The 25,781-nt window shown below is 39.3% G+C and overlaps 2 protein-coding genes across 3 annotated transcripts in view; one reads left to right on the top strand and one right to left on the bottom strand.

Moving 5' to 3' along the window:
• selenom (selenoprotein M) overlaps positions 1–25,781 on the top strand; it is a 65,515-nt gene that overhangs the window by 14,283 nt on the left and 25,451 nt on the right. The window lies entirely within an intron of this gene.
• Positions 1–25,781, bottom strand: part of inpp5jb (inositol polyphosphate-5-phosphatase Jb) — a 66,903-nt gene that overhangs the window by 30,622 nt on the left and 10,500 nt on the right. For both annotated transcript variants that reach the window (XM_061986279.1, XM_061986280.1), the window contains exons 2-4: positions 14,549–15,048; positions 10,605–10,712; positions 10,303–10,411 (exon numbers count right to left, since the gene is read on the bottom strand). In XM_061986279.1, the coding sequence (XP_061842263.1) occupies positions 10,303–10,411; positions 10,605–10,712; positions 14,549–15,036 (705 nt within the window). In that variant the 5' untranslated portion in view covers positions 15,037–15,048. The remainder of the gene's footprint in view (positions 1–10,302; positions 10,412–10,604; positions 10,713–14,548; positions 15,049–25,781) is intronic.

Genomic DNA, 25,781 nt, shown 5'->3' with positions numbered 1-25,781 from the left:
TTGAACCACATCTAAACTACTGTAATGTCATCTGGTGTAACACCTTCCCTACCTACCTTCACAAATTCGAATCCATGCAAAAGAAAATCATACGGGCCCTGTCATGGTCCAAGTTTAATGCCCCCACTCGACATCTATTCCATATTTATCATCTCTTAAGACTGACAGAGTTCAATATTTATCACAATGCTTGTCTAACCTATCAAGTAATCTACAGGCTGAATCTTAGGTTCTGTAGTTTGGTTCCTATCTATCATCCCCAGCATGCCCACAACACTCGTAACTTTGATCTGATATCAGGTAAACATCGTCTACTGGCTTGTACTGCTCGAAGTGTTGTATGCAGGGGACCAAAGATTTGGAACCGGCTTGATGAGAGCCTCAGGATGCTGTATTCATTCTCCAACTTCAAAAAGAAACTGAAATCTTACCTATTAACCACCTATCTCTAATGCCTCATGTGGGGTAGACTACTGTTGGGTTTTGCATGGTCGAATGAATGTATGTATGTATGTGTATGCTTGCTTTAGTACTCTTATTTTGTGTTATCATATAGCGTTTTTTGTGCTTGCCACCATGTTTCAGCATTCCATGCATATACTGTCCTCTGGACCCCCTGCTAAAAGCTTCTTTTAGCTTATTTGGGGGAACCTTTCACTTACCACCATCCTTAAATGATATACACTACTATTGTAATTTTTCTATGGTATAGTGAATAAACTTGAAACTTAAACTTAAACTAAGTTTTCCAGTGTCGATAAATCCCCATCGGCATGCTTCAAGAGCATTCACACTTTTCGTCGCTTTTAACGGATACGCGTTTTGTACCATAGCTGAATGAAAAGAAGGGGGTGAATTATCTTGTTCTCATTAAGTGTCTTTGACTCTGTGTGCAGCAATGCAGGGCCGCTGGCCCTCTAGCATCCCACAGTGCAACTCATTAGCATGTAGCAGTAACATGGACAAAATGATCACAACACCAAATGCCACAGCACCAATGTGGGAATATCTCAGTTTAAACCTTTGGAACAAGATGAGACTATCAACACTGAAAAGCCGGTCTACCGAATGTGCAAACACTTCGCAAACACCAAGCCAGGTCAGTGTAAAGAAAACAGTGCAAAATAGTGTGGTTAAATACATTGCCAAAGACATGTTGCCATTTAATTGTTATAAAACTAGCATTTTTTTAAAAGGGCTGTCATGTTTTCGTGTCATGTCAGTGTTCCGCACTCGGAATCTGCCAAACTTAATTTTGTTTTGCATATGACCTGTTAATACATCTGTTTAAGCCGTAGTGTAGCGCACTTTTCTTTAAGAAGGTCCTAACTTGATTGTCAGTTAAGTAATAATGTACAATTCTACCTCTGCCTACACGTTCAATACTGAAGTGCAACTTTGTTTGTCAATACTTTAGCTATTTTATTTATTGTTATGGTTGTGTGTATTTGAGCTCCCTCCGATCCCCTCCTTAAGATATTTTATTGCTTTTGGTTGTAATTTTAATTCAAGTGCAAAATGTTGCTAAAAGACAAAGTATATTGTTTTATTTAACATGGAGATTTAAACGTATTCATTCCAATTACAATGTTAAAATACACCAGAAATACACGTTTATTGCATTTGAAAGGATATATCATTATCATTGCATCAGTGGTTATTTGTTATTTATAAAAATAACAGCAATAATATTGTTTATCGTCAATAATTGGTAGAACAATATATCGTCAAGCAAAATTTGTTATCGGCCCAGGCCTATGAACAACAGGCGAGCCGTCGATCGTGACATTTACAGACTGTAAGTTAAAGCTGTGTGTATTTGCTGCTTCAGGTGTTCTGTGGAAATGAGCTATCAGTTGCTATTCCTGTTTAAACTGTGATGAAAACAAATATGTACGCTATCATTATTTGCTTCAGTGTGAACTTCCTCATGCTGTAATTGTCTATCATACATGCTTTGCTTTCTGTTCGTTAATATACAATGTGAACTTCCTCACCATGCAAGTGTTTAAGTGCATCCTGGTTAAAGAACTCAATGAAATATAATCCAAAAGAAGGGGAACTCCTGTTAGTTGGTAAAAAAAACATTACTAAGTCAAAAGAGTGTAGCCAGTTTTGTTGTGTATGTGTGTGTGTGTGCGTGCGTGCGTGCGTGCGTGCGTGCGTGCGTGCGTGCGTGCGTGCGTGTGTGTGTGAGAATGAGTTGAGAATGTAGAAACGTTGAGGCATGATGCAGCTGACATGATGACAAATTAGTTTGAGGAGAATATTTTTCATAGGACTACTGTACCTTTCGACTTCATAAATACTGACTATAGAGTGTGAAGTCCTACTAAAGGTTAAATTAGTCAGAATTAGGCCATCAAGTTAATATACATGTTGTGTTGGTTGATAAAATGTAAATGAAGGATACTTTTTTTTCTTCTTTTTTTAAGTATCCCCCACCCACCTCAACCTCCTCATGCTCTCTCAGTATGAGCATGTCCCAAATTCCAAGCTGCTGTTTTGAGGCATGTTAAAAAAAATAATGCACTTTGTGCCATGTTGGCATTTTTTTCCATAACTTGAGTTGATTTATTTTGGAAAACCTTGTTACATTGTTTAATGCATCCAGCGAGGCATCACAACAAAATTAGGCATAATAATTTGTTAATTCCACGACTGTATATATCGGTATCGATTGATATCGGAATCGGTCATTAAGAGTTGGACAATATCGGAATATCGGATATCGGCAAAAAAGCCATTATCGGACATCTCTAGTTAAGAGGTACCAGCAGGAGCTTAGTCTTCAGGTGGGACGCAGAAGTTGTACAGGTGTGAAGGTAGAGGCCTGACAAAGTGCAATCCTCTTCTCCAGGTTGGAGGTGGACACATAGGGCCGGATTTACTAAAGGTTTGTGTGTACTAAAGCATGTGCAAACTTGAAAGCACACGCAAATCTGATCTACTACACGTGTAGCTTGCCTAGGTATACACGTAGGTATACACCAGGCTTAATTGCAGCTGGTGCGCAAGCAGAGCAGAGACCCTCACCACTCAAAGTCCAGACTGCAAATGATTTGCGCATGCGCAAAGCCACTGCAATTTCCGCCCTTGCTTACAAAGCAAGATGTCATTTTATATGTAAAGGTTTCTTCAATGTCACACTTAAATACATCACTGCATTTGATTGCCTACTGTACACATCCTCAGTCACTTACTCACCTCATTTGTGTCTGTCTCTCTGTGACAAAAGTTGAACATCTAGCTGGCTAGCTCATCATGTCTCAGATTTAACTGTACACCCAAAAATACAGAAATAAATTAGAATCAAACCCTGATTACAAAGGCTCGTTAAAACAGTTGATTGGCGAGGACATGATATAATCGTATCACCGACTTCTAGCAACTTTTCGGACAGGCAATAGCTACTTCCCTTACTGAGGAGTTGGCAACACTGATCAGAGCGTGCTGTTAAGTATCACGGTCACTGATTGGCTAAGCCTCAGAAAGCGTTACAATAACGGATTTAAATATTGTAAAGGTGACTAAATGGTGTTATTTGATGTCTATATGGCTCTTATAATGTTAAACATATTTAGAAGGAATGAAACAGTTTTTTTATGCTATAGTTATAAAAAATATAAGTATCACGGTCACTGATTGGCTAAGCCTCAGAAAGCGTTACAATAACGGATTTAAATATTGTAAAGGTGACTAAATGGTGTTATTTGATGTCTATATGGCTCTTATAATGTTAAACATATTTAGAAGGAATGAAACAGTTTTTTTATGCTATAGTTATAAAAAATATTCGATTTATAATCAATGATTCCTACTTAGCGGAAATGTGTTTATCGCGGAACCAATTAACCACGACTCACTTCTACACATTCAATAGCAATACTTGGGCGGCATGGCGTAGTGGGTAGAGCAACCGTGCCAGAAACCTGAGGGTTGCAGGTTCGCTCCCCGCCTCTTACTATCCAAAAATCGCTGCCGTTGTGTCCTTGGGCGGGACACTTCACCCTTTGCCCCCGGTGCCACTCACACCGGTGAATTGAATGATGAATGATAGGTGGTGGTCGGAGGGGCCGTTGGCGCAAATTGCAGCCACGCTTCCGTCAGTCTACCCCAGGGCAGCTGTGGCTATGAAAGTAGCTTACCACCACAAGGTGTGAATGATGGGTTCTACATGTAAAGCGACTTTGGGTACTTAGAAAAGCGCTATATAAATCCCAGTTATTATTATTATTATTATTAATACTATCATGAATTATATATTTGGACCAACTAACTGCATCTGTGGTGAAGCTCACATCAATTATATATTATGTTCACACTCCGCTACGGTTTAAGTTTGCCTGACGTTCAGACACAAAGTGTATAGACTAGGGCTGGACGATATATCCGATATCTCGCGGGTTTGTCTCTGTGCGATATAGCAAATGACTATATTGTGATATTCGAGTATACGTTCTCACGCAGTTGCTTTTAGCTGCGGGGCATTAAACTGCATGCGTTACTCACTCTTTCCTATCTCTCCTTTTCACAGAGACTAAAACAAGCGCACCTTCTTACATGCGTCACATACTGTCACGTGAGTAACGTCACACGCTCCCACACAGGTAGCGACATGGTAACGTTAGCTGTGATGCTAACAGCTAACGGTGTGGTTTGAGTGGTAATACGAGAGCAAAAAGGTGCGAATCTGGTAACAAATGGAGGAATAATTAAAGGCCTACTGAAATGCAATTTTCTTATTTAAACGGGGATAGCAGGTCCATTCTATGTGTCATACTTGATCATTTCACGATATTGCCATATTTTTGCTGAAAGGATTTAGTAGAGAACATCGACGATAAAGTTCGCAACTTTTGGTCGCTGATAAAAAAAGCCTTGCCTGTACCGGAAGTAGCAGACGAGTAGCGTGACGTCACCGGTTGTGGAGCTCCTCACATCTGCACATTGTTTACAATCATGGCCACCAGCAGCGAGAGCGATTCGGACCGAGAAAGCGACGATTTCCCCATTAATTTGAGCGAGGATGAAAGATTTGTGGATGAGGAAAGTGAGAGTGAAGGACTAGAGGGCAGTGGGAGCGATTCAGATAGGGAAGATGCTGTGAAAGGCGGGTGGGACCTGATATTCAGCTGGGAATGACTAAAACAGTAAATAAACACAAGACATATATATACTCTATTAGCCACAACACAACCAGGCTTATATTTATTATGCCACAAATTAATACCGCATAACAAACACCTCCCCCCTCCCGTCCATACAACCCGCCAATACAACTCAAACACCTGCACAACACACTCAATCCCACAGCCCAAAGTACCGTTCACCTCCCCAAAGTTCATAAAGCACATATATTTCCCCAAAGTCCCCAAAGTTACGTACGTGACATGCACATAGCGGCACGCACGTACGGGCAAGCGATCAAATGTTTGGAAGCCGCAGCTGCATGCGTACTCACGGTACCGCGTCTGCATATCCAACTCAAAGTCCTCCTGGTAAGAGTCTCTGTTGTCCCAGTTCTCCACAGGCCAATGGTTAAGCTTGACTGTCATTTTCCGGGAATGTAAACAATGAAAGACCGGCTGGGTTTGTGTTGCTACAGTCGGCCGCAATACACCGCTTCCCACCTACAGCTTTCTTCTTTGCTGTCTCCATTGTTCTTTGAACAAAATGCAAAAGATTCACCAACACAGATGTCCAGAATACTGTGGAATTTTGCGATGAAAACAGACGACTTAATAGCTGGCCACCATGCTGTACCAAAATGTCCTCCACAATCCGTGATGTCACGCGCTGACGTCATCATACCGAGACGTTTTCAGCAGGATATTTCGCGCAAAATTTAAAATTGCACTTTAGTAAGCGTATTGGCATGTGTTGCAATGTTAAGATTTCATCATTGATATATAAACTATCAGACTGCGTGGTCGGTAGTAGTGGGTTTCAGTAGGCCTTTAATTCCCAAGAAAAACAGCACGGGGTCCATCGTCTGGCGGTGGTTTGGCTTCAAGCGGGAATATGTCTTTACGTGTCAACATCTCCGTTCGGTGCCACACCAACTAAATGCCGAAGCAACTATTTCCACATCAACACCATAGGACATATACTATTTGATATGCAGCTCACTTTTATGTGACACTTATTGAAATATCTTGTGTGTCATCATGCACAAAAGTGCACTTATAGCTTGTTTTAAAATGTCTCTGACAATCTTGCACTCTCTGTTTTGAAATGACATGAATGTTTGTGCCACTGCTTAATAACTGTTTAATAAATACAGTTTTGCTAAATTGACTTAGTTGTGATTTCCCTCTCTGCATGAAAGTTTAAAATGAGCATATATTAATGCAGTATGAACAAGAATGTTTTAATGTAGACACATAGAATCATCATACTGCTGTGATTACGGTATATGCATCAAGTGTTCATTCAAGGCTAAGGCAAAAATATCGAGATATATATCGTGTATCGCGATATGGCCTAAAAATATTGAGATATTTAAAAAAAAAAAGGCCATATCGCCCAGCCCTAGTATAGACTCTCTCAGATATTATTTGTCAAATGCACAGAATCCCCCTAACCCAACATTGTAACTGCCTCACGTTGAGAGCCAAACAAATAATCCACACTAACGTCATTTCGAGCAGTCTTTAGCTGACCATCATAGCTGGAGGACAACGTCAGGGCTGTTGTCAGAGGCCCATCAACATAGCGATCCAGAAATAAAACAGCACCCTGGGAGACGTTTGTCTCACTCTTCCAGTTCGACAGCTGATTTAGGCTCCAAGAGATGATTACGTTGCTCACTACCCCAACAGCGGCAGACATCCTTTTACAACCAAGATAGATCTACTGCAATATGGTATTATTTAATATGTTTTTCTCCTATTTTGCATTTAACTAAATCCAAGACAAAAAATGTAAATATCTCTCAGAATGATGAAGGCCAAAATAATAAGTGTTTAGAATAATCATAGACGACCTGCCTCCCATAATAATGTTTTCAACCTTCGAAACTAAGAAAACAAAACACATTTGAATACATCTAGAGAAGCAGGGTTGTAGAGGGCCAAAATGTATCTCACCTGTCATCCTCGACTTTTTTATGAAACTTTAAGCCGTTACTTTTTCCCCACACTTTGAACACTGTGCTTTCAACAATGCTGCGGCTAATTAATGGACTTTTACGGGTTCAGGCGCTTCACATGCCAGCAATAAAATTAACCTCATCACTTCAGACCAATGAAATTGCCAAATGGGTTACGGTGGAACAATGAAATTGTTCACATTGAATCAAATGCACTCACACAATCAATCATAGGCCTAGGTCGATTAGTCAAACAAATGAAAATGTACTCAATAACTTTGCCAGCATCAATTAATTGCTATGTTTGTGTGTGTTTGTTAGTCTTGCGCTTTTTAACAGGGAGAAAGAGGGTTCACTCAGTGCTTTGCTCAAAGCCCCTGAGTGCATTTATTGAACAGTAGAATTAAATTAAAGCAAAGCCTCTTGTCAATCTTCCGAGCAGAAAAGCATTTTAGACGGAGCATTACATTTTTTCAGGGAGGCCTCTGCCAAAAATTGATGCTGCACTGTATTTGAAATTACTCAAGCCCTTACTGTGTCCGAAAAATGAAAGGGTTGGCCATTTTTATGGCATTAATGAGATTGTAAAGGACTGTTAGTGATTTGATGCTGATGTGCTTAAAATCTCTTTCTTGTTTAAAAGCTACATACAAAATTAACTGTTTATGCACATACCGGTAATACATATTCAGAAAGTATTAAGAAAAAAGTAAGGGAGTAAAGTATAAAGGATGTATTCATTAAATCAATGTATTCTTAGTTGCCAAAATGTGACTCAAAGTAATATTGTGGTATTGAAACATGTCATCTGTGCATATATTACTAGAACACCCTTAGGAGATGCACAGATGAGATGTGTCCATATAAAAATATTATTTTGAATCACTTTTTGGCAACCACTAAATTGCCATTAAGGGTTTATTTAAGTTTATTAAAGGATACTTTAACACGTAAGCAGTACTTTATTGTCATATGTAACTATGGAATAATTTATGCACACATGAAATGTGTCCATATCAAAATATTATGTTGAATCACTTGTTGGCAACCAAGAATACATTGATTTAATGAATACAACCAAAAACGTTATTACTATTTATTATGTGAATTAACAAATAACCTTAAGGTGTGTCCACACCTGAAGGATGGAGGAGGTAAGACACCTAAAGTCCACACTAGAGGTAAAAGGAAAGGGGGTAGGCCTGTAACCCCATGGAGGAGAACGATCACAAATGATCTGCAGTCAATGGGACTGAACTGGGAAGAGGCAAAGAGTCTTGCTATGAACAGAGTGAAATTGAGGTCTGCTGTTGCTGCCCAATGCTCTGCAAGGAATGGAAGGAATCAAGTCTAAGTAAGAACAAGTAACAGTTAATATTGTATGTATATGTAACTTCAAAACCACAAATTGATTTTAGCACATCAACATGATGGCATCACAACAGTAGAAATGAAATGTGTCCTTTTCACTTCATCCAAGTTGTACACATATTACGATGTGGAACATGTTAAATCCACACATTTTGTTTTTGCCGGTGACTTCCTCATCTCACAAGGAAAATCATCTGATCGGCTCTTCTTCATAACTAATCTCCAACCTTCTTTCTAAGTACGCCGTGATTCCGAACTTGTACCCACCCATCGACAAGACAAAATTAAATATGATTGTATTTTGTTTCTGCCAACATTTTTGTCTCCTTTTTGTACATTAACTTAGATGAAAGTTATTGTCTTAGTCAATGTGCCTTTGTTTTGATTAGTTATAGTCTTTTTTTACCTGATCCAATGTAAAAATAAATAAATAAATAAAATAAACAGCTTCCAGGGGCCCGCCCATAATGCCAAGACTGCAGTCATCCACCGTCTTTGTCTCGGTGGGCGTAGAGCGGAACTGCTATCTTACACTCAGAATGTGCAGACATAGATCTTGCCTCGCTAGTTGCGATTCGCTTGTGAGAATCACTGCAAAATCACAAAAATTAGTAGGAACATTGATGACTGCAAAGCAAAATGTCTCGTGAGTTGTGTGCGAAATATTTCGGCTTCAAACCGAATGAGCCACATGAACCCATCACCACAGAAGGACGAGCGAGTATGCTATAATGGCTACAAAAAAACTGTAACCTTCCGATTACAGTTCATAGAGGTAAAAAATACAAGTCACGAGAAATAAAAGTTCTTTGAGTTCAAAAGGGTTGCTTATTTTTGTATTATAACATATTATGATTACATTAGTGCTTATTTGGTCACAAAATATTGCTAACAATAAAATAATTTATCGCCAATAATTTGTGGGACAATATATCATCTAGCAAAATTTGTTATCAGCCCAGGCCTATTCAGTCAGCACGTTACACACTCATTACAGAGAAGAAACTATTAAATGCACACAACACAGCCCCAAAGCCAAAGACGATTGACCTGGCCATTGAAAAAGTAAAAACCTGCCGCACAAAATAAAAATAAACCACCATGAATGGGCCCTGAAAGGCTGGACCGCCGCATGCCGACGAAGACGACTTGAGAAATTTCAGCGTGCAGTACGAGGAGAATGAGGAGTACGGCGAAGACAGCGCTCTCTAGTATGTTGTGTTACAGGCACGTTTTTTTTTTGTTTTTTTTTGTTTTTTTTGTAACTGAACACCAGTGCCTTTGTAAAAATAACATGTTTCAATGTTTTCACCTCCAGCTTATAGACTTGTGCGGCCAATATATGTACAAAATAAAATTTGTCCAAAAATTACGTTGGTGTGGCTTATATTAAGGTGCATTCTATAGCCTGGAAATTACAAATAAACGTATATGTACCATACAAGTTGTTTAATGACATGGTACAATCAGGGTCCAAAAAAAGGTCAGCGCAAATAAAACTGCAAAATATCTCAATCCTATACACCATGTAAGATGAGTTATAAATCCTTTCTTTTTGAGACGGTCAGTTATTTCTGAGTATTAATATCTACCGTATGTAGAAGCAGCTCTTGGCTTGTACAAAGTGTATACAACGGGGTTACACAACGAGCGGAAGATAGCGGACACGCTAACATTACACGCTTGTTATAATACATCACCACTATTTGTTGCTCAGGGAACAAAATGAGTCGTGGCAGCAACAGAGCAGCGAGCAAGGAGCAGGGAGCTCATGAATGGAAGCGGAAGTGCCTTTTTAATAAGTGGACACATGTTCCTAACCAAAAACTATTACTGACCAGCACGTATCCAAAGGGGCTGAGTCTTTCCATGCAGACCTCGCTCCACTGGTCCGTGAAGAGGACATCTTTCAGCCGTTTGTTAATCATAGAGTTCACTTCCTGCAGCCTTAGAGACATACAACACAATGCACAGAGGTCAGAGGGTGCAAACAGAAAAGGGAGTCTTTGATCATCGTTCAGAGCAGAGAGAAAGACTGCTCATTAGTCAGAATTGTCTTGATATAGCCACAACCACATGGACAGATGCTTCATGTCAGTCGTTATGTGAAAAAGCACTGCTGTCACTGTGAAACACTCACCCGATGATGTACATGTCTGTGTTTCCATCACCTACATTCAAACCCAGCAAGCAGGTGATGTCATCAGGGGGCGTGGCCGAACCCACGTTCCAGGTGATGATGTGCACCCTGTTGGCAAAGACACTGATATGAGATTATCTTATACAGTAGGTAAGGTTGTATTTTTGCCTTATTGCTGTGAGAATCCTGTGACTGAAACAAAGGAGTGGGACTATCCAGGACGAGCTGCAGTGTGCTAAAACAACCACCAGGTACCTTCTGTGAGCAGATAACACTGTATCATCTCATTCTCTTTCGGACTTATCAGGTCGGTAGTGCATTCTTCACTCACGCTTAAAATGAAAGATAAGGCAAAAATACAACCTTACCTACTGTAGCCTAATCTTTTTATTCTTGCCTGCACACTTTCGGTATTATTTTAACAAGAGCATATTTTTGCTCAGGTTCCTGACATAAATGCACTATTAAAACCAGTAGACATCAGTTTGAAAATGTATCTGTTAAGCATTATGGTCTTTATTTACCTTTCATTGTGTACAGTATGTACTCTAAATAAGTGAAACTATTGTTATAAGTCAGTTTTTGTCTCTTTTCTACGTGGTGGCACCTCTGGCCAAATGTTTTGAAAACATTGACTCTTGTATTGATTATACTATATTTTATTAAACTGTGGGCAGACATTTTTCATACAGAAATACTTGGACTTAAAGTATAACATGAAATGTATGTAATATAAAGTGAAACAAATACTAGGGATGTGCTACCGATCTTTGTGAAAAAGTATATGACAGCCACTAAGCCCTTTTAATGCTGGTCAAAAACGGCGATCCCCTCTGACTGATGCTGTATTTATTATTTATTATCCTCTGGCTAAAAAGCGGCTACCAGGTAATTATGTGTCTCCATACACAATGTAGAGCCGCTCCCCTAAGCTAATAATAATCACATCCATTACGGCAAAAACTCTGCATTTCCTATTCGTAAGTATTATTATCACTGGAAGACAAGGTAAACAGTTTATGTACCCAGAGCAAGCTTGTGGTAAGCATACTAATAGCTAAGATAGCCGGTAAACTACCTTTAAACAAAATTAAGAAATAAGTGCTTAGTAAACTTTAGGATGTGTAGATGGAACTCCAATACAAAAGGAAGTAAGCAGCTCTTACCAGGAAATTCTCAAGTAGATTAACAGGAGTATAGCGAGAGGAACATTATAACAACAACTGTTGGTGTGTCAATATTGACACCTAAGAGGAAGGCGGATCGATCCATATATTGGTGGTGTTGATATCAAGGGTTCTATCAGTATATGATCGATACAAGAGCGAGACAGACGATATTTTTTGTTTGTTTTCGTTAATGTTTCCAAACTCAGGGAATAATTCCCTGGACACAGGAGGACTTTGAAAACAAAAAACAAAGGATTTAAATGAGTAATAGATAGTTTTTCTTGGTGTTTGGTTATTGTGTACTTCCGAGTTTGTTTATGTCAAACAATTGTATGTAATAAAAAAGAAAAAGGAACTAATTTAAATACTGCATTGATATTGTTAAACTGTCAAAAATATTCACCATGACTTAAATGAAAAATTTACAGTTAATATAAGTGATCGGTCACGGTATTGATTTTGGACAATGTCACTCTTGGATAATTGGTATCATAATTGGCAGGATTAAAACCCTGATTGGAACATCCCTAAAAAAACCTCTTAGTTACAAAACATTTAATCACAATTATTATGAGGTCTTTGACAAGGCGTCTTAAGCTGGGGCGACTCTACTCTGTAATTCATTGTAATATGTACAGTATTTTATATTTGATACGAAGCAGTGATTCAGCTAAATTAAGTGTGTCAGGCTGATGCTCTGTTACTGCAGAATTGTCAGTGTGTAATAGTCAGTCATTGGAACGACACTGAACAAAAATATAAAAACACTTTTTTTTGCGCTCCCATTTTTCATGTGTTGAACTCTCAAACTCTAATCCTCTCAACTATTGTTCACAAATCTGTCTAAATCTGTGTTCGTGAGCACCTCTTTTTTGTCAAAATAATCCATCCCACCTCACAGGTGTGGCATATCAAGATGCTGATTAAACTACATGATTATTGCACAGGTGTGCCATAGGATGCCCAAAAAAGGCCACCCTTAAATGTGCAGTTTTGCTTTATTGGGAGTTTGGGGGGGATCAGAAAAGCAGTCTAGTATCTGGTGTGACCACCATTTGCCTCACGCAGTGCAACACATCTCCTTCGCATAGATTTGATCAGGTTGTTGATGGTGGCCTGTGGAATGTTGGTCCACTCCTCTTCAATGGCTATGCAAAGTTGCTGGATATTGGCAGGCACCTAAACACGCTGTCGTATACACGATCCAAAGCATCCCAAACATGCTCAATGGGTGACATGTGCGGTGATTATGCTGGCCATGCAAGAACTGGGATATTTTCAGCCTCCAGGACATGTGTACAGATCGTTGCAACATGGGGCCGTGCATTGTCATGCTGCAACATGAGATGATGGTCTTGTTTGAATAGCACAACAATGGGCCTCAAGATCTTGTCACAATATCTCTGTGCATTTAAATGCCATCAATAAAATGCACTTGCGTTCAATGTCCATAACATAACCCCAACCCCTTTACGGGCCACTCGATTCACAACGTTAACATCAGCAAACCGCCCTCCCACATAACGCCACACACGCTGTCTGCCATCTGCCATGAACAGTGAAAACCGTAATTAATTGGTGAAGAGAACACCTCTCCATTGTGCCAGATGCCATCAAATGTGAGCATTTGCCCACTCAAGTTGGTTACAACGACAAGCTGCAGTCAGGTTGAGACCCCGATGACTACGACAAGCTGAGCTTCCCTGAGACTGTTTCTGAGACGGTTTCTCACAGTTTCTGCAGAAATGATTTGGTTATGAAAACCAATTGTTGCAGCAGCTGTTCGGATGGCTGGTCTCAGACGATCATAGAGGTGCACCTGCTGGATGAGGAAGGCCTGGGCTGATGTGGTTACACATGGTCTGCGGTTGTGAGGCTGGATAGATCTACTGCCAAATTCTCTGAAACGCCTTTGGAGACGGCTTATGGTAGAGAAATTAACTTTCAATTCAAGGGCAACAGCTCTGGTGGACATTCCTGCAGTCAGCATGCCAACTGCACGCTCCCTCAAAACATGCAACATCTGTGGTATTGTGCTGTGTGATAAAACTGCACATTTCAGAGTGGCCTTTTATTGTGGGCAGCCTAAGGCACACATGTGCAATAATCATGCTGTTTAATCAGCATCTTAATATGCCACACCTGTGAGGTAAAATGGATTATCTTGGTAAAGAAGAAATGCTCACTAACACAGATTTAGACAGATTTGTGAACAATATTTGAGAAGAATAGGTATTTTGTGTATATCGTAAAAGTTTTAGATCTTAGAGCTCAACTCATGAAAAATTAGAACAAAAACAAGTGTTTTATTTTTGTTCAGTGTATCTACTTGAGGTGGTCGCTAACCTATCTTATTATTAATCACAACAAGTCTGTCATCTGATAAATAGCTAATATGTATCAGTTGTGATGTTTTGAATGATACACAAATATTTTGAGCTATTTAAAACATTGCTAGTGGATGATATTGTTTCCCTTCACCATTAAAAATGCAACCATGATAAAATAAACTTCTAACTTTGATGTGGTGGAGTTGTCCAGTACCATGCAACACAACTGCAGCCACAATTAAAACGAATTAAACTGTAATGATGTGTCAGATTAATGTATATTACATGGACAGTTAAGTCGATAACAACACTCAAATACTTGAAAAGAGCATTGTATTTCTATATTGACTGAATTCACCAGTGTGAGGCGATGTTAATAATCTTGTTCAGTTCTTCACTGGAGACATGTTAGGACAAGAGTGCTCTGAAACATCAGTCAACTTGCCTGAAATCCTCCACAGTCTGGGCCTGAGTGTCAGCAGTTCCTGCAACCGACAGAGCTCTCTGGGTGTGAGGGTTCAGGTGAGAGGGTAGAGGCCTGTTGGCAGGTGGGTGGGGCACTGAGGCAGCTCTGATCGCCTGGTGTCCTGGACCTTTAGGACCAGTCTTGATGCTTGGTCGGTCCCCCGAGGATCTGACGGGGGGACTGAAAGCAGGTTTTGAGCGACTTGCTGCCGCGCCATCAGGTGCACACTGGCCCTGGTTGTCCACTGTTGTGGGCTCCGCTTTGGGTTCGGATATGTCGACAGAACCTTCTACTCTGGCACTCCTCTGTGGCCGACGAGGCCTGGCAATAGCGGCAGGTGGCCCAGCGGTGGGCTCACGTGTTGGATCTGATGGATTCGGTGTAGTAGTTTGAGTCATTACTGCGCCTGCTGCTCCACTAAGGTCGTCTGCTGGCATCTGGCTTTGGCTCATGTTGTCTGGCTCCATTTCCAGGTTTCTCTGTAAAAAAGACACTTGTATTTTAGTAAATTAATTAGGGGTGTCTTAGAATAGTAAACCATTCGACATTCTCGATTCAGAGGTTTCTGATTTGACTATTAAACTCGCAGTTGAATCGTCGGACATAGAGAGCTGGGCCTCGCGTAACAAGCTTGCATGCGCATTAAAACCTGCCGTTGGCCATTATTCACAGCAAAGTTGAGATGTATCAAGACTAACGTGGTCGTAGACCTGTGCGCTGACTCACGCCAACTCTATAGCTGCAGTACATACATTTCTACAGGCTGTGGATACTTTAGCAACACACAAAGGTGATGCTGGGTAGAAGTTCACAAAAAAGTGTCAATTTTTACTTCTCAAACTGATTGATGTGCACATCAGAACATCAGAGACATATGAACAACTACCCCCTCTTCCCCATTTTGCCAATGCATTTAAGGTTTCATATTCATATAAATATTTGTGAGGACATATTAATTTATCCAGGTGATCATTTCGCCACCTATTGCTGTCAAAACGTGATCCTGTGACTCCTTGGCCATGTCAGTCGGACAGCAGTAGAGAGTAGTCGTGGCACCGAAAACTGGGGAGGATGTCACGTGTACGGCTGCACCCGCAAGAAGCTTTCCTGTGTTTTGTTAATAAATTGAGTCATTAAACTAAAGTCAAATTCTTTTTTCATATCTTTTGTGATATGCTGGCATATTTAAAAAGGAACTGCACTTTTTTTTTTTTTTTAATTTGCCCATCGTTCACAATCCTTATAAGAGCATACTTGCCAACCCTCCCGGATTTTCCGGGAGACTCCCGAAATTCAGCGCCTCTCCCGAAAACCTCCCGGGACAAATTTTCTCCCGAAAATCTCCCGAAATTCAGGGGCAGCTGGAGGCCACGCCCCCTCCAGCTCATGCGGACCTGGGTCCGCTTTCCCACGATATAAACAGTGTCCCTGCCCAATCACATTATAACTGTAGAATGATCGAGGGCGAGTTCTTGGTTTCTTATGTGGGTTTATTGTTAGGCAGTTTCATTAACGTCCTCCCAGCGCAGTAACAACACACAACAGCAGCAGTCACGTTTTTTGTCTACCGTAAAGCAGTTCGTCTGCCGTAAACAGCAATGTTGTGACACTCTTAAACAGGACAATACTGCCATCTATAACATCAATAACATATACGCTTTTAGAGAGTGCAGTGCACAACTGCGCACACAAGGAGACGAAGCAGAAGAACGAGGAAGATACAGCCATGACGACGCCGACGACGAGTAAGATGAAGAAATGCGCTTTGTTGCACCTTTCCTGCCTGAGTCCGGCGATTAGTTGCAAATCTTGCTTTATTGATTGCTTGCACACAGCCAATCCAACACAAAACAAACTAGTCCCCGCCCGCACTCACGCTACCGCTCCCTCTCTTCTCTCGCCCACACACTCACTGACGTCACTCACCTCACATGCTCACCTATTAAATGGCCACACACACACATACGCTACTCTCATAACAGCTTGTAAGTTCCAAGCCGCAGCTGCGATTGGACCTGGATAGCCTCCGGGAAGAAGTAGTGGACTACCAAGTGCTTGGCACTGAAGATCTTCCTCAGGAAGCAAAGATTGACCGGTTTTGGGCCATGCTAGGGAGAGATGGAAAATTCCAGACTCTAATGCATTTGATGAAAGCACTTTTGTGCGTGCCACACATCAATGCATCATCAGAGAGGGTGTTCAGCATGGTTAGAAAAATAGTGACAGAGAATAGAACAAGGATGGACAATTCAACCCTTAACTCAACAATGAGTAGATGAGTGTTATGTGTGTGTATATGTGTAAATAAATGAACACTGAAATTCAAGTATTTCTATATTTAGATATACATATATACATGATAAAATAAATATATATATATATATATATATATATATATATATATATATATATATATATATATAGCTAGAATTCACTGAAAGTCAAGTATTTCTTATATATATATATATATATATATATATATATATATATATATATATATATATATATATATATATATATACAGTATATATATATATATGAAATACTTGACTTGGTGAATTCTAGCTGTAAATATACTCCTCCCCTCTTAACCACGCCCCTAACCACGCTCCCGCCACAACCACACCCCCCGTCCCACCCCCGACCACGCCCACCCCACCTCTTGAAATCGGAGGTCTCAAGGTTGGCAAGTATGTATAAGAGACAAGAACACAGGTCTTTTTTTTTTTTTAGCATTCTAAAGATGATAAAAAACGCTTGGAAAATGTGGCTAATGGAGTCACCGTTGTAGCCTACACATTAAACTGTAATTTGGCTGATGTGAACAGGCTACTGTAAAACACATTTTGATGTAAATTACAAAAATTATATTCACATTGGGGTAATCAGAGTCACCTGCCTCTTCTCAAGTTTACGTATCATTGTAGCGCCTATCTTTTCAAACAGGGTGCAGCACTAATTTCCCCGAGGCAGTTTTGCCCACGCACATCAATTTTTTTCTACACTTTCTTCCAGACACAAATATTTATTTTTTTGTTTCAGCCTGTGTTCAGTTCTCGGCGGCACGGCAATATCAAGCTGACAATCGCTCTACAGTTCACTTAAAACACGAGAAATAAGCATCTCCTACTGAATTGTGATTGGTCAGACCGTGCCGAGCTCAAGCATATTGCTACTTTCAATATGATTTGTGCATTTATAAGGGGGCGTGCCAAGCCTCGCACACGTCTGCAGCTGATTTCAAGTTGATTGCAATGTAACAAAGAAATGTGCTTGGATTTGTGTGTGCGAACACTTTAATACGTCAACATTTTACTTACTTATGCCGTTTTCTGGATTTGAACTTATACATATATTTTTAGTAGGAAAGCCACTGGCAACTGGCAACGACACTACAAGTGAAAACACTGAAAGTATGGGAACATTTCATCCTGGACACGAAAAGTGGACCTTGCTTTTCATTGCAGTACGTCTGTTATGCGGAATAATTTAAAGAGGTCAAATTATGATTTTTTTTTACATTGAAAAAAAATTCCTTGTGGTCTACATCAGGGGTCCTCAACTTTCTTTGCACCACGAACCAGTTTAATGTAGGCAATACTTTCACGGACCGGCTTTCCACGTGTGGCAGATACATACAGCAAAAATAAATGCATGAAAAATAGAACTCATTACAACGCTGAATTAGTGGGAGCCCTGTGCTTGTTTCTTTGCAATGATATCCCCAGCAGGTTAATGGTAGTATATACCATCAACCTGCTGGGGACTGCAGATGGAAATCAGCCTTTGGCTACAATCTGTCACATTTATATTTGATATGTTCATTAATGTGTATTGTACCATCTCACAAATATAACGAATGCAGCTTCTATGAGGAGTTTTATTGTTTATCTATAAACAAGCTTATTGGTGTGTTTAGTGGGACAGGCGAAAGTTAAGGCAGTTGTTTATAAATTATGTAATATTTCTGTTCGGCCCAGTAGCAAATGCGTCACGGACCGGTGGTTGGGGACCCCTGGTATACATAACATGTAATGGTGGTGCTTTTATAGACCATTTTTTAGCTGCTTTCTGACTGTCTCTTCAGAATGCGCCGTTTTGTAGGCTGTCGAAGCCGTCCTCCAGGCCTGTGTCAACTGTGTTTCCACCCCGTCAGCCATGTCTGTAGTTCTCAGAGCTTACATATCGAGTCTACTGACAGATAGTTAGAACCATATGCTACTTTTTATAAGAAATGGCAACAGTTGAGGATTTTTCATGCATGTGTATATACGAGCCAGTCTTCCCCACAACATGAGGATAGAGGAAAATAAGGAAGTTACTGACTACAACTTTGGACTACAACTGAATAAAAATGGCGGCTCTACCAGTAAACCACTACCATGTGTGGAGAAAGCCGCTGATGTAGCTGTAGCACAATATGTCACAATCGGCTTATTTGGAAAGAGGCAAAAGTGTAATATGTCTGCCACGTCTATGGTTTGAAGGCAAGAGAAGTAGAGACCAAGTTGTGTGAAAAATAAATGTAACTATCATTTTAGCCAAAGTCTGCCAAATAAACTTTGACTTTATAACTGTGTGCAGCTTTCTTAACACATCATCATCATCATATTCATCACAAAATGCCATTTTCTTTTTGAAGAAGCTAGATATATTTAATGTTGTTTGTATGTAGTGTTGCTATTTTGACTCGTACTTTTAAGGTGTTTATCTTGGGGGGTGCTGGAGCCTATCTCAGCTGCATAAACATTTAATTTCACAGTTATCGTGACCAATATGATCTCAGCTATCAATATTATCACTGTATTGTTGAATGTGGTCAGAAAATACTAACTACACATTAAAAATCTTTTGACCAAGCATTTTTTTAAACAACTAAAATAAATACACTGTTAGAAAACCCACTATTTTGCATGTTTTGTGTTTCTTATGCTTCACTGATAGTGTTTTAGTCTAAGTATTACTGTATATCGGTTTTCATGGCTAAGCTTTTATTGTTTTAATATTGGTTTGTACTGTAGCATTTTAACATTTATTTAGATGAAACATGTGTAACAAATTAAATCGGTTATTCATTTCTGGCAGGCATTGCGGCGTCCTAATCTGTTCAGCGGTCCTTAAATGCACTGTAAAAACACCTCTGTCTTTTATTCCTTGAGTATAGAAGAATCACTCAGTTCTAAGAGAGCGCACCTCGTAGGTTCAAGTTAGACAATTTAATATTTTATTGACTCAAACAGTAATGTGTTTGCATAAGTTTAGATTGCTTAATGAGGAAAGACGTTAATGTCTCTTGTTTTCATGTTAGCATTTAAGATAGCGAGCTGGCGCCAATCAGTCAATGAGTTTATCAAAGTGCAGTTATCAATCACAGTTTTTTGATCATTTTAATTTAAAACGGTAAAACTAACGGTCGGAAATTTTACTGCGGTTAACGTTTATTGTTACATTCGTAGTTTAACTGTATCTTCCTTATTTTAAAAAAAATGTTTAATTCAATTATATACTGAAAATGTTCCTGCATCATTAAAAATAGGTTTTAATGATAGTGACAGCTTGACGCTGAAACTGATAATTTTAAATAGTAAAACTGGGGGCAAATTCGACTAAATTGGAAATCAATTGTTTAACTTTGGAGGTCCCATTGTCAAATTTCCACAAACATAATACACAAACAAAGCTCACTGTGCCAATAATGTGTTGACCCAAAAAGACAGGGCTAGTCTAATTCTTGCAGTATCAAAGCCTTAGAAATACATTGCTAAATAACAATAAAAAATAAAAAATAAAAAAAATAACAATGATGCATTGATCTATTTGGCAGTGCCTTTCATGAGAAAATAAGTCCTGTACACACTACCATCAAGTCTCTTTATGCCTAATGGGTCGTCTGCTGTAACCAAGGAGATGCTCAGTCACTTCATATCAGCTGGGAGCACCTGACACACACACTAACTACACATGAGGAGCCACAACAGCACAAGTCACAAGAGCTGAAGTAATACTGGCAATTAAGGGGGCTTTAAGGTAATTTAACCAAAATCCAATTCCATCTTGAGTAATAAATGCATCCCATGTTGTAAAACAATATGTTCAATCTGAACCATTGACGTACAAGAAACAGCAAGTTTAAAAAAAAAACATTATGAAAAGGGCTTGACATTGCAAACTGCAGACAAGCAACAATGAGAAAAGATGCCATTAAAATAAATCCAATTTCTCACTTGTCAAATCCCATCTCAGTAAAAGAATAAATGGATTATTTGAACATGGAAAATGGTATCATTAAATCACAGGAAGTGAACTAACAATCAGTAATTGCTGAGACATGAAGAAGGGGTACAGGATTAAATAACTATCCTTCTTCCTAAACCTTTTTGGACATGTTAAAGGGGATGTTTGCAACCTTTACGCTGATGCCGAGAGGGCATTACTTTCGAGAGTGTTGTCGGCATTATTTCCTGTCCTCATCCGGCTTTTAGCATGTAAACTATGTTCGTGCGTAACACACATGCCGGCACATTAGCTTTGTGTAAGGTCAGCTAACGATAGCAATTTAGCAATGTTAAGCTACTAAAGTTATCTGTCATTGAAAGTATAGCCTATGGAAGTGGTCCCCAACCACCAGGCCGCACTGATTGGTACCGGGCCGCATAAGAAAAAATAAAATTAAAATAAAATATTTTATTTATTTATTTATTTTTTAAATTAAATCAACATAAAAACACAATATATACACTATATATCAATACACTCTGCAGGGATACAGTCCGTAAGCACACATGATTGTATTTCTTTATAAATAAATAAAACAAAAACAAATTTTCAAGCGTTGACCGGTCCGCAGCTACAAAAAGGTTGGGGACCACTGGCCTATGGTAACAACAACACAACATTACAAATTGTTAGTTACTTCTCTTTGACAGCTTTTGTGTGCGTGCACGTGTGGACAGCGGTGAGTATGGACAGGTACCAAATTTGGTACTTTAATAGGCACCGACCGTATTTTGTCAATGTTAACGCGTATGGATTTACGTAAAATCAAAGAGGTGCCATATTTCGATATCTTTTGTTTCACGCGACAACATGTCTAGTTGCAGACTCGGCAAACACTTGGCTGGCAAAACAACCACTCAAGTAGCACTCTAAACAGAATCAGTCGTACTGACTCTAGTTAAATTACAATTTTCCATGCCAAAAAAGCAAGTATGCCTGATAGAAAACGCTAGAACATACAGTAAAGCGCCACTTTCAAAATGCACTAGCTTGATGCTATTCACATTGGATTTGCCATAAACATGCTAGTGATAAGCATTAGCGATTTTACATGGCGATTTAAACTCCTCCAAATTTGGTAATGAAAACTACAACTAAGATACTGCACCTTACAAACAAACAGCTGGTGTGTAATAAGTACAATACAGAGTATAAACACTTTTTAGGCCGCGTCAAAAGGTTAGTTTCAGCTTAATGGCAAAGACTACTTCCTGACTAGGCAACACACCGTAGTCTCTACACTACTACCATCTAATGTCTTGGAATTGTTACTGCATGCAAAGTCTTCTATATCAGTGGTCCCCAACATTTTTGTAGCTGCGGACCGGTCAACGCAATTATTATTACCAGCTCACTATTAAGTAGAGATGTCCGATAATGGCTTATTTGCCGATATCCGATATTCCGATATTGTCCAACTCTTAATTACCTATTCCGATATCAACCGATACTGATATATACAGTCGTGGAATTAACACATTATTATGCCTAATTTTGTTGTGATGCCCCGTTGGATGCATTGAGGTGGGGGGGGGGGGGTATATTGTAGCGTCTTGGAAGAGTTAGTGCTGCAAGGGGTTCTGGGTATTTGTTCTGTTGTGTTTATGTTATGTTACGGTGCGGATGTTCTCCCGAAATGTGTTTGTCATTCTTGTTTGGTGTGGGTTTACAGTGTGGCGCATATTTGTAACAGTGTTAAAGTTGTTTATACAGCCACCCTCAGTGTGACCTGTATGGCTATTGACCAAGTATGATTTGCATTCACCTGTGTGAGTAAAAAGCCGTAGATATTATGTGACTGGGCCGGCACGCAAAGGCAGTGCCTTTAAGGCACGCCCCCAATATTGTTGTCTGGGTGGAAATTGGGAGAATTTCGGGAGAATGGTTGCCCCGGGAGATTTTCGGGAGGGGCACTGAAATTCGGGAGTCTCCCGGGAAAATCGGGAGGGTTGGCAAGTATGACTGGGAGACGCAACTGCTCTGTACTTCTCCCTACGTCCGTGTACCACTCCGTACAGCGGCGTTTTAAAAAGTCATAAATTGTACTTTTTGAAACCGATACCGATAATTTCCGATATTACATTTTAAAGCATTTATCGGCCGATAATATCGAAAGTCCGATATTATCGGACATCTCTACTGTTATTAAGTGTTGAATTGTTGAAAAATTTGATTTTCTTATTCAACAAATCAATGTTTATTAACACATAAAACTCACTCAATTGGTACCGTTGAGTAAAACAGTATTGATTTCCAGGTACCGGGAATTGGTACCTTGAACGCCAGACACATTTATTGGAGTAACAAGCAATTTTTATTCAATATAATGAAATTAAATTAGTAAAATATTGTGAAAATGATATGTTCTGTAACATAAGCTACAGTTAAGTTACAGCTAAGTTGATGTTACCATTTTTGGTTTAAAAAAATATACTTTTGAGGAAGTTGCCAACAGCCCCTTTAAGCATGTAGGAAATCAATACATCATTACCATTGTGAGGGAACGGTCTTAAAATAAGTCATACAAGAGAAAAACTGGGACAACTTGACCCAGATCCATTAGTCAATGGTGAACATGATGTAAGTCTGCATTAAAATGATCTGTGTTGAGTTGTTTATTTTGAGTAGAAATGACAAAGAAATGTCACTTTGTGTTGCTGTGTGTACAACCAAACATTGCAACAAGCATTAAGTCTTCTTCCTGTTCACGTGTGGGCATTGATAATAATTAACCAGGACTTTATGATGACCATGACACTCCACATGCTCGCTCTCTTTCTTTGACACACACTATTTGTCTGGGAAGAACATGTTCTTATGCTCCACGTACAGTTTTTAAAAGGGGGTGGTCTTACAATGGAGGGCAATTACGCTCACGTGGGTGTGGGTGGGTCCAAAATAATGAGAGCAGAGAGAGATGGACAGTTGGGTAAGACATGCCAGTTTAGTGATGGCATTCTGGGGTTTTTTGCAGTATAAAAAACTTCCCCTAGGCACTGTCTATTTCTCCATGATTTAACCACCCCCTCCCCTCTCTTATTGTCTCTAATCCTCTCTCTCCCCTCTGTCTACTGCGCCATCTTTACTTTTATGTAAAGGTCATTCAATCTTACAAATGTTCATTACATGATATTTTGCTTTCACTTCATCTCTAGTCAAAGTGAAGTAACAATGCCACACAATGATAAATTGTGTGGCAAAACAATAATGTGCAGCGATTTTGATGAAATGTTGGTTTTTTTTATGATGAACCATAACACACAATACACTGTAACCTTAAGAGTCGAATGCCAATATAGAATTTTACCAACATGTTGGAGAAAACCGGTCAGATTAAAATTTTAAACACCACCCCGGAAAAAACATTGAACCTCACAAGACCTTTAATTAATTTGGTTTTGTTATTTGGCTTTCTTTGACTATTTTTCAGCACTTATTCATAATCCAGTGCCAATTTACATATTACACATCAGAACTAATCTGAACTAACTAAATGAATGTAGTTTTGCAACATGAATTTTCTCTGTCGTATACCTTTGTCATTCATCACTGAAGTTAATAAAGACTTGGTGTGAATGTTTTATATTATTAGTTAACTTATTTTTATGACAGTTAGGCTTGTTAAAGATTACTTTAAAATAACAACTGTAGAGTTAAAGATTTATGATGTATAATGATGACAGCCAGATTAAACTGAATGGATATATCTTAAGGCATTGTTTCCTATAAAGTGTTTGCCAAAAAAAAAAATTGGAAGAATTGGCGCCTAATTATATGTATTTTTTTTAATTTGTGTTTTCACCCTTACTCAAAAACATATTATAATTAGACTGTCTTTGTAGCTTGTCGTTCCAATTCCGTACAGTAAATGGCTTTGTAACTCGGCTTTTTAACGCATGTCACAGCTGACTCGGTCACACATTATGACTAGGGCTGTCAAATTAATAATTTTATAAATTAGATTAATGTGTACCCCGCCTTCCGCCCGATTGTAGCTGAGATAGGCTCCAGCGACCCCCGCGACCCCAAAGGGAATAAGCGGTAGAAAATGGATGGATGGACATTTCGTAATTTGGATTATCAGGATTCATCACAGCTGATTACTCGCTTGCTTAATCAAAATTTGCTTAACAAAAGACCCTAATATCTGTACAAAACTGCAATTTTTTTGTCAGAATGTCGTCTCGGAAAGTTGTTAAACCTTTTACTTGAATGATTTATCTAAAGTACTTTCAGACTGTATTTTGGAGTAAAATTTGCAGGAGAGCACACCAGTCGGTGTGTCTACACTCATCTTTGTACTGATGTATGCATTAATCTGATCACTGACTGTATCGCGGGTAAGGTAGAAGAGCTTGCACAATCAAAATAAATTGCATAAATTAAATGTGTTCACGACTAATGCGATCATTTTTTTGTGATTAATCACATGAGTTAACTCGCTAATTTTGACAGCCCTAATTATAACACATCTGTTAACGTACATACTGAAGCAGAATGACATGTACTGAGATTATCTTTAAAACCAGCACACACTTACATGGAGCCCAGAAAACATCATGAATGTTTGTTTAAATGGTCAATCATTTTTTTAAGTTTCACGCATGTCTACTTTGCAAAATGAAACAAACACCCCTAATAGTTTCATGTTCTGTGAGATAATGTTGCATATTTCTGAAAACTAGTACTGTCAAACAATTATAAACTAATAATAATAATGAATAATGGATTAGATTTTATATCGCGCTTTTCTATTATTAGATACTCAAAGCGCTCACAGAGAAGTGGGAACCCATCATTCATTCACACCTGGTGGTGGTAAGCTACATTTGTCGCCACAGCTGCCCTGGGATCGACTGACGGAAGTGAGGCTGCTAGTTTTCGCCTACGGTCCCTCCGACCACCACCAATCATTCATTTATCATTCATTCACCAG

Source organism: Nerophis lumbriciformis, linkage group LG12 (genome assembly GCF_033978685.3).
Source record: "Nerophis lumbriciformis linkage group LG12, RoL_Nlum_v2.1, whole genome shotgun sequence".
In the NCBI taxonomy this organism is placed as follows: Eukaryota; Metazoa; Chordata; class Actinopteri; order Syngnathiformes; family Syngnathidae; genus Nerophis; species Nerophis lumbriciformis.
This window is presented reverse-complemented; position numbering and strand designations above follow the sequence as displayed.